Consider the following 10,441-nt stretch of genomic DNA (forward strand, 5'->3'; position numbering starts at 1 on the left):
CTGATTCAGACCTGGAGCCCCCGTTCGAGTCTGATTCAGAGTTTGAGCTGTTAAGTGAAGTGCTCATCATGACAGCTGCAGAAATTCAGCCTAGACGAAGATGATTTATAATTGTCATAGACTTCCTGGTTGTGTTATACAAACGGGGAGCTCATATGATCGTGGATCTTGGCAGATCCATTTCAACACCTGCTCTGCCGAGCAGACTGCGCTTTGGGGCTAGAATGAAAGTGTTAAAGGGAGGCGTCTTTCTGTCAGGTTTAGCCCGCCCCAACCATCGCGTCCGTAATGGTAACCAGATTACTATAAATGTACCGAAACGACTGCGTAAATTATTTCATACTGTGACCGAATACTCGTATTTATACCGTTCAGCCTTGATTATGACAGTCTTCTTCTTCTTCTATGCCTATACAAATGTTCTTTATGTGTATCGGTGTAGAGCTGGTCGTAAGGAAATATCATGGGCTCCGTGCATTTACAGTTTTGGTAGAGACAGTCCCGGGTCATTGTTTGTATGTAGTCGTAGTACATCCACATGGAGGCAAAGACGTCGGGTATATCATCGCCACAGTCGAGACCATAGCTGACCACGCCCACCAGCCTACCATTGAGGACGAGCGGGCCTCCGGAGTCACCGCTGCAGGTGCCACCGGCGAAGAAGGCGCACAGGCCGCCATAGTCGACGCCGCCGGTTCCGTCGTTGTTCTTGTAATACCCTTGGCACTCTTCCAGGGAGATGGCAGTCATTGTAAGCTTCTGCAGGATCTGGGGATATTCCTCAATGGGCGCACTTTCGTTGGAGATCTCGACGTACGAGGTGGCGCCCCAGCCGGTTGTAAGTAGCTTTGAGCCCGCCGCCACTGGCCGCCAATCGATGGTGATGGGCTGCACAAATTGTCCGAACTTAATGGCCGTGGTCACTCTGAGCAGGCCCACGTCGTCTTCGTGAACGTCCAGCTCGTAGCGGCAGTGGGCAGTCATGTACTTGACTTTGTAGCGCATTGCATCGAACGCGTTTGACAAATCCCTGACGCCCACCACTACGGTGGGCGTGTGCTCAATGAGGCAATGTGCCGCCGATATGACCCAGAAGGGGGTAATAATCGAGCCGCCACAAAAGTGAAAGCCCCCTATCTGGAGGGACACTTGGTAGGGGGCCAGTCCCACCTCCGCATCCTCGCCATTGATGACCCGCGACTGCAGGTATTTGGCACTTTGGCAGGACTGCAGTCCACTCAAGGCAAGTAACAACGCGAACAGTAACAGCGACACGGACTGGTGACTGTTGGGCATTCTGCAGTTGACTGCCGAACGACAGGGCACGGCCCAAAAGATATGGAAAATCAATTGGTTTCTCTTTCTTATCAAATTAGCTGATCATTTCATCCGATTCCATTCGCTGCAGAACGATTGTTTCATGGATTGGAGTGCTTGGAAGCAGCAGCAGCCACAGCAGTTCCGCATCCAACGGCCAGGAGGCAGTAGCTCCAGATTATGCAACGCCAGACAGCAACGGGGCTGTGGCGGGGCTATGGCTCGCAATTAATTTAATTACAAACGGCATGAGAGCTCGCCACGCCCTGAATTTATTTTAATTAGCCCGATATTCGCTTCATTATATTTACATACATCAAATCGCGGCGAGGCTCAGGCGAGGCAGCGAAGCGTTGCCAAGAAATGGTTCGGTCTAATAAGTGGCATTTATAATTTTATTGACTGCCAGGCCAACCCAGCAACAGCAAGAGCAACAGCAACAGCGACGACTGCTGCTGCGGATAGCCAAGTGAGATCGATGGATGGCGAGTTCGTTCTGAGAGATATAGTTTTGAAATCCATGGCAGCAGAAGAGCCGCCGGCTCGAACTAAATTTGGTCATATGCCAGCCAGATCGATGCTAAATTTTTCGACATTAGTCTGCGGTTTTCTCGTGGCCCAGAGCTGTCACGCCGCCGCACAGAACTGCATGAGGAAACCACACAAAATGGAATTATTCGGGGAAAATCTGATGAATTCTGAATACACTTATACTATACAATGTACGTCTCAAATGATTTGATTTACTTTTAATCAAACTTTCTTCTCCGGCACATAAGAGTTTTAATATCGTAAATTCCCAGAAATGGCAATGGACCCACATTTAGGGCATTAGCTAAATTTTAAGTGCTCGTCAGAGGGGGCGCTTTTGGTTCCGCCGGTTCGGGCCATGTTTGCTAAGCGGGCACACGTCGTACCGGCCCGAGCCTCAGCCTCAGCCTCTGACATATTCCTTGTTGGCGGCGCACGACTTGGGCTAAGGACCCAACCTCGCCTATGCCACTCTGACACGGATTGAGGGCATCATTATGATGTGACTGTGACGGGGCCGGGCCACCTTTCGGGAGGGGCTGCATTTGCCTTGCCATCAACATTTTCATTTTCGTTTTCGTTTGGCAAAGAATCGCCGTAGCCCCCGCCCGTACCCCTGCCCGTACCCCTGCCTCGTTTCGTTGCCATGTGGCACATTTGTCAGAAAATGCCTAACTCCTGACATTTGGCCGGCCACTTGAACTGGGTTACCAGTGCAGTCTTAGTCGTTGTCGTCGTTGCATTGCTCTTGTCCGCTGCCAGCTCGGAGCTCATTAATTTTATTTGTTGCCAAAAATGATTGTTTTGCCGCTGCCGGCACCTTTGGCCATCGCTGGGCTGGATTTCTCAATATGCTAGATTTTCTAAGACTGAAATTGAATTGGGAAATCAAAACATGGAATATACCATTGCCAGAATGTGTAATTAAAGGGCGAATCGAATCAAAGGGCGGTCCGAGACCGGCTTGGCTCGGTTCGGTTCGGTCCGAGGCCGTTAATTAAGTTTTTAATGATTCGCATTTGGATTGTACGTACTCGTACAAGCTGGCAAATCAATTAGCGCCCGCAGCTAATAATAACCATGAGCCTAACAAATGAGAGACCGGCCGAGACCAAATCGTTTTGACAATTGCAGCCGAAATACGCCCAAGCCAGGCCCGTCCGGCCCGGCCCGGCCAGGCCGCGTCGGGCGGCGGGCTGATGTAATCTGGGGAATTGGCGTCGTTGGCCTGAAATATGTTTTATCGCATTTATTATCAGCCGCACCAAATCGTCTATAATTGAAAAACTGTTAACTAGATTAGCTGCCATTAGAGCGGGAGACGAACGCGTATTTGCCCCGCCCGCCCAAATGCCCCATCAGACTGGGTCCAAGTCCACATCCAAGTCCATGTCCAGGCGGAGGCGGTGAGGCGGCTGCAGCTTGCAGCCAGTTTTGTGGCCATTGAGTTTGGTCCACTCCGAGAGATAAGTCCCATTCCAGCGAGCACTTGATCGTTTAGTTAGTTGACTTGGCCAAAATGGCGCTGGCCAGATACATAAATAAACGACAGCTGCCCCAAAGGGACGTGCCATCCATTCTCCATTTTCGAATTTTGTTTATTTATTTAAGTGCCTTCAATGCCTCTCTTTTAAATCTAATTAAGTTGTTTAAGTGGAATTTGTGGCCATAAAATTATGCAAATCTCTGTGCCACCACCATCTCCCCACTTCTGCGCACTCCATTGCCACTACCACCACTCGTCCCTCGATAGACACTCTGCGGATGCATATTTGCATTGGTAATTTGCACGCCAAAAGCCAAAGGCCCCCGCGGGCTCCACTCTCGGCTCGTAAATCATAAGTGGGTGAGTTACGGTTCGTATCTTTTGTTTTTCCAACTGCTTAGCGCTCGCCAGACCAGGCGCCACTCTTACCTGGCGGGGGGTTCCGGCTGCACTCCGCCAGAACTCCTTGGTCAAATGAAAGTGAAAGCATTCCCTCAGGAGGATTCTTAGAACGGTAGCACCTCCTAGTGGGAAAAAGGCATACCTTCTATTTCTAGTTAATCATTTATGTTGTTAAGACTCTCTCTCTCTTTTCGCCTCGAATGTCTGAGAATCCTATAACACTCATCTGTCGAAAGTTCTCAGGCTCTTCGGGAATACATAAATACTTAATTGTGTCACCCAAAGTTTTTGGTCTTCGCTTATGTGAATTTTACGATGACTGCTTCTTATGGTCAAAAAGAAGAAGGTGGATCGAGGCTGGCTGGGGTTCGGTTGCTTAGTGCCCACACAGATACAGGGGCATAAAGATGTCAACGCTTAACTTATCAAGACCGTTCAACAAACACGAACATGAACACGGCAAATGGCAGTGGCAACGCCAACGACGACGACGATGAGGATGACGATGGGTATGACAATGATGTTAATACAATAAAAAACTACAATAATTTCTTCTTTGGGTTTTTATTTGCGTGTCGCCCGCTGCAGCGGTTGCTGCTGGTCACAAAATACAAGTAGCGCCCACCGCTGACCGTTTATCAAACAACAATAAACTGTAATTTATGAAAAATGCTTGTAAAATGACGATAAAACAAGTGCCAGACAGTCCACCGACCACGACCACAACAACACCAGCAACAACAACAACAACAACAACAGCAGCAACAGAGATGATGATGATGATGATGACATGGACATCGCTGCCAGTCTTGTGCAGAGTTGGGGCCAGCAAGTGGTGTGTGCATCTGCTGCAGTAGCCGGCCTCTGCATCTCTGGTGGGTGTACGAATGTATGCAAGAGTCTGCGGAGAAGACAAACAATCCATGGGGCTGGTATGCGAGCGGCGGTGGTGGGGTCGGGTTCGGGTTCGAGGGTCTAAGATCCCCAGCTGCATCTTCACATTTGGCCCGAACATTTGACCATTGTCAACACGCTGGTTTCTTGTTGCGATGGCCAGCAATTGTCTTGGATACCCAATAATTTCTACTCCCGGTAGGTGTATCCGTTATAAAGAAATAAATGAATAAAAAGGTATTGAAATCATACGAAATATAACATAGAATTGGAAAGAGTGAGAAGTGTGAAGGATATCATTTAATTTATCATCGTTATTGCTTATTCTAAAACTTGTGCCAGGAAATTCAACATTTTTTATTCTATTACATATTTTTGTGATCTGGAATATTTTCATCACTAGTACTGTTCTGTTCTGTTCTGAGTATACAATTTTTGTTGGGGTATTCAGACCGTCGAGAATGTTTCTCCTGAAACCTTCTTGGCTTTTTATTTGGGTCACATTGGCGACAGGTCAGGACTGCAACAATTTGTGAGCGACGCAACTTTTGCTTTCGAGCGTTGGCGCGTTGCCTCTTGAATTCGCTGCCTTTTTCTCTGTCCGGTTGCATTTTCATTGTATTCAGAGCCAGCCGGAGTATGCAAGTCAGCCCTTAAAAACGCTGACAAATCGAAAAGAACAACAAGTTTCCGTTCCATATCCCTGAGCAGGCCAGCCACATGGAAACGGCAGCCAGGGAGGATTCAAGTCCTATGTACAGGACTCTTTGCCGAACGGGGTAGATTGAATTTATGTTGTATTCTGCTATGCTCGCTGCCCACTATGTCAATGTTTGCTTGAACAACTTTTAATTGGAGTGACATCGGTACAGGGTATTTGTGGAACAGGGGTAATAAATAGTTGGAGCTTGTGTGTTGATACATGTATCTATATATAGATATAGTATTTAAGTTGCCAGAGTTGCCCCGACTATTTTTACTTCGATTTGAATATCTATACCATTGTATTTGACCGAGAGTGGTAAATTAAAAGATGTATCCTATTCAAATTGGATATTTTCATATTTAAATCAAATATATTTCCTACAGACTTAAGTTTATTATATTTAAAAACAAATTTTTTAATGCATATAATTTTAAGACAAAGTCATTCTACATAATTTCACTTTGTTTTTACATGAAATCGAATATTTAATTTAAATATAGGTGTGTTTGTTTTTACAATCCCATTTTTTTTCTCAATTTACTGCAAATACGTTAGATCGATAGATATTTTTTAATGCTAAATCATATAAATTTAAAATTGTTTTGGTTGCACTGTAATTGCAATCGAATGTCCTTTATGGCCAGCACCTTTTTTTGCTGGCGCGTGTCTAATGAGTAATCGTCCTTTGCTCCATATAGTATAGGGGTCATTAAATCAGGGAAACGTCACTCAATCCGTGGAAAACGAAGTTCCCATTTTGTCGGCAGCGGAACAAGCCAACTTCTATTTTAAGTAAATAATTACCCCAATCCATTCCTGGAAGAGGTCAGACGGTTGTCAGTGCTCAAACATGTCGCGACGGAACAGTTCTCTCACCGAAGGACTATACACTCGGCTTGTATCGTTGCTTAGTCGCAGTCCGCAATTGAGGACCATATTCTACTACAACCCCGACGGAAGCGATTGCCACTTGGAGGAATATCTACGCCCAGGCGCAGCCTCGGATATACCATTGTTTATTTGGCGTTCGGTTAGAACTGTTGTTCAGCTCAACGGGCTCCTCAACGAAGGACTCCTGGTGCTGGCCTGCTTGCCGGGCGTGCATCGGGAGGATCTTCTGAGAGGACTGTCCAATAGTTTGCGTTACCTGCGACAGGCCTGGCTGCTCATCGAGTTGGCTGCGAATCATGACGACGACAAGTTGGTCGCGAAGGTTCTGGAGTTCTGCCTTCGAATGGAGATGATCAATGCCGATGTGGTCTTGAGTAACTTTGAGGAGACCCGGATTGTGTACGGCTTCGATGCATATCCCAGGCTTTCATTGAGGAAACATTTCTTTGGATCGGATTCTGCGATCTCAAACCTATACCCCGATAAGGTGATGAATCTCAATGGCTATCAACTGCGCACAATGCCGGACCTCTCCGAGCCGAACACCCTCCTCTATTACGATCAGCAGGGTCGTCCCCAGATTCTAGGCTACGTGTGGAATATGCTGGTGGAATTCGCCCGCAAACACAATGCTCATCTGCAGATGATTGGTCAGCCGGTGCAGGGAAAGACCCTGAGCCACATCCAGATGTTGGACCTGGCCAGTGACGGCCGGGTGGATGTGGCAGCGAGTGTGCAACCCATATCGATGCGCTACCTGGACCGCTACCACGAGTACGCCTATCCGGTGCACTGTGCCAGTTGGTGCACCATGCTGCCCATGGAACGTGAGCTGGAAATCAGCGAGGTGTTCTCCTGGACCGTGCCCGCAAAGACGTTCACGCTACTGCTTCTGCTGTGGCTGTTGCACGAGTTTCTGCGAGGGCGGTGGCTGCGCCACAGGCGACTCCAGGCCCTGGGTTGGCTGATTCTGGTCACTCTGCTCACGGCCAACTACCAGGGAAGACTCCTGAGTCTGCTAGTGTCTGCACCCACAGATCCGCCCATAGACAGCTTCCAGGCGTTAGCCAACACCAAGCTGCATATCTTCGGAGTTCGGTCCGAGTACGCCGCCTACGATTTCGACATGCGCACGAGATTCGCCAGCATCTTCCGGCTCAGCAATCTCGCCTCGGAGCTGATCCAGCTGAGGAACTCCCTGAACACCTCCTTCGCCTATACGGTGACGAACACCAAGTGGCAGCTCTATGCGGAACAGCAGTCCCACAGCTCTCGACCCCTCTTCCGCTACTCCACGGACCTCTGCTACTACGAAATGGTGCCCTTCGCCCTGGTCATTCCCGAGAACTCCCCGCACCGCCCCACCCTGCACCACTTCATGCTGCAGCTGGGTGAATCTGGACTGTTCGACCATTGGGTGGATCGGAGCTTCTACTACATGGTGCAGGCGGGTCGCCTCCACATACGCGACCTCAGCGAAGGGCGCCACATCCAGTCGCTGTCCGGCGAGGACCTGGCCAATGTATTTCTGTGCTACGGTGTTTGTGTCCTAATTAGCCTGTTGGTGTTTGTCTGCGAGCAGCTTGTGCCCCTGGCCAAGTCCTGGCTGGGCTTTTAATTATCCTCGCGGCAATTACGTGGAGAAATTTGTTAGCTGTGATGTGCGCGCGATAGAGCCACAATGGACTTCGGACTACCCCGTTTCCTGTAGTTGTAACCACGCCGCCTTCGGCAAATAGAGACAAGAGAACAGACAAACAGACAAACAGCAAGGGGAAACTTTTTGTTTCACTTCGTGACGGTGACGAAGACGACGGCTCTGCCATGGGTCCTGGTCCTGCTGGAACAGACAGTAGAGTAGTTAACAATGCTGTTGGCATCGCTGAGTGGTTTCCTACTGTCTTACACTTACACCTTCGTGTTGGCTGTTCTCTCCGTTTTTTGTCGACGGCAAAGGCAAATAAAACTAAATGCAAATTGCCTCCTACGAAGACACCGCAGCGACACGACGAGCACCACGAAATGGGAGACGAACAAATCAGAGTCGAACCGATCCCACCCCCCGAAAAAGGTCCCAGACAAACCGCAACAAATGCACCAAATTATGTTAAAACCTTGGCCGTAAACAATGCAGAAGGAGAAGAAGTCTCCAACACCAACAATTTTGTGGCCTAGTCCCGCCAAAGAGGGGTAGAGTGAGGCCATGGGATGTCTGTCTTTTACACTTTGGCACTGTGGTAGGACAGCGTAAGAAGTGTCTGATTCGTTGGCCCGTTTTGATTAACATAAACCGAATAATAGACATCGACTGCCAAAAACAGCAACAGCAACGTGAACAAATTTGATTTCACGATTTTGCACTATTTAGCCAGAGACGCCGAGGCTGAAGCCGAAGCCCTAGCTCCAACACCTGCATCTGCATCTGCATTAGAAAGAGGCACAGCAACGAGATACTTTTGTGTAATTTCGACAGCCGAAGATGCATTTTTGGTCCGCATCGAACCGCTGTCAAAAGATGTGTTGCAACATTGCACATCTCAATTTCAAATGAGCTCTTGTTAAGCAAATGAATCGACTGTCGACTGTCGACTGTCGAGGAAAACCTTTTAACCAAATGCAACATGTTCACACGCAAATGCCTTAATGCCTTGTTCAGATATTTATGATAGAGCAATGAATAATAAAGATTCAAATAAATGACTTTTGAACCTTTTCAGGTGACCTAGAATAATCCTCCCAGTCCATATAGATATGTGTCTTTTGGGGATGGGACAATTGGCAGGCCATGGGCAATTTATGACACACAAGAAGCGCCACGACTTTGTTGACAAATTTCCACAAAACACGAAGCCTGGCGGAATGAATTATGTCGCCGTGATCGACGGGAAAATGAAGCCAGAATCATTGCAACGTAAAAGGTGAGATGCGGGGGCGTGCCATAAGCCAAGATCCAAGAGCACGACATGTGAGACAATTTCGAATCGTGCTCTTGGTGTCCCGGGAGAGTGCTGCCGCCATTAGTTGCCCTCCTACCGCCCTCCCGTCCACCATTCTCTCTGGCAGTCATCCAGGCTTCCACTCGAGCCGTTGCTTATAATTTGCTGCAAATTATTAAACGATCTGTCCCAGCCACGAAGGTCAGCGAAGAGGAAAATACTTACGCAGGCCGACCGTCGACGGTCAACCGCAAGAGGCAAGCGGTCCACATAACTTTCTCCGCAAGACGGATGCGAGGGTGTTGTCAGATGCCATGAAGGATCGGCGGAGTTAAGCCTACTTCGACCATAAAACGTCATGCCAGGCGAAAAGAAATGCCGCCTGCACGCTGAGTGGCAGTCACATCAAGTAAGGAGCATACCGAAGTCCTTATACTCTGACAAAGATTAGCCAGAGTAGCTTTGTTGTTCAACTTACTTGGAAGTATATCTAAAATTGTACACCAAAGCATTAGCTTCGAGAGTTTAAATTTGTTTCAATTCCGACATAAATATTGATTGAAAGTATTTATATAAATCATTTCCATATTTAAAGTATTTATTTAAAAGTATAATACTTAATTTAGATATGTTTGGCTGTGTTTCTTTTTACTAAGCCAGTTTTCTCTTGGTGTATGCGTTTCATATCAAAGAGTTTTATTAGGAAAACGATTGTTTTAATCCAATTACATACAAACGGCGCATATCGCCGAGGAAAACTGAATTGTCCCTTTTGGCGAGAGTACAAAGTGCAGCCGAAATATATTTCGGCTTAAAAATTCTACAGCTGCAGCTGACTGGTTACTGGTAACTGGAATTGGGGCCTCTGGTTCCGAACTGCCATATTTTCTCCCTCTGGTTTTTGTTTCTCTGCCTGGTTTTTGCTCACATCCGAAGGTGCCCTGCCCACAAGTTGAAAGGTCAGGAATTTATGGATTTTACATGGCTGCAGAGACATTCCCAGTTGCCCGTAACTTAAACAGTTTGACAACGCATACCCTTGACTCCTTTACAATGTTCACAATCTCGTATTTGCTCAGAGTCGCGATTATCACTGTGCAAACTTTTAACTTCCCTCCGCACAATGGTAATTACTGAGGTAATTACTATGACCAGTTGGCGATGGGATTCGATAAGAACCTTGATTTCATTACCAAAGCAAATAGGAGCAGAAGCAAATAGAGCTGCTTCCAACTGCGAGCCTTGCTTGTCCTTCAGTTCTTGTTTAGGGGCCGCGAC

At 47.6% G+C, this 10,441-nt stretch overlaps 2 protein-coding genes across 2 annotated transcripts; one reads left to right on the forward strand and one right to left on the reverse strand.

Moving 5' to 3' along the window:
* Positions 1 to 328: 328 nt before the first annotated feature.
* LOC6896800 (chymotrypsin-1-like) lies at positions 329 to 1,314 on the reverse strand. The gene has a single exon (XM_015181538.2). The coding sequence runs from the start codon at positions 1,294 to 1,296 to the stop codon at positions 382 to 384; it is 915 nt and encodes a 304-aa protein (XP_015037024.2). The 5' UTR covers positions 1,297 to 1,314; the 3' UTR covers positions 329 to 381.
* A 4,872-nt stretch (positions 1,315 to 6,186) lies between these two features.
* LOC4800547 (uncharacterized) lies at positions 6,187 to 7,845 on the forward strand. Its single transcript, XM_033377157.1, has one exon. It carries the CDS (start codon positions 6,187 to 6,189, stop codon positions 7,843 to 7,845), a length of 1,659 nt encoding a protein of 552 aa, XP_033233048.1.
* Positions 7,846 to 10,441: the final 2,596 nt, after the last annotated feature.

This window comes from Drosophila pseudoobscura, chromosome 2 (genome assembly GCF_009870125.1).
Source record: "Drosophila pseudoobscura strain MV-25-SWS-2005 chromosome 2, UCI_Dpse_MV25, whole genome shotgun sequence".
In the NCBI taxonomy this organism is placed as follows: domain Eukaryota; kingdom Metazoa; phylum Arthropoda; class Insecta; order Diptera; family Drosophilidae; genus Drosophila; species Drosophila pseudoobscura.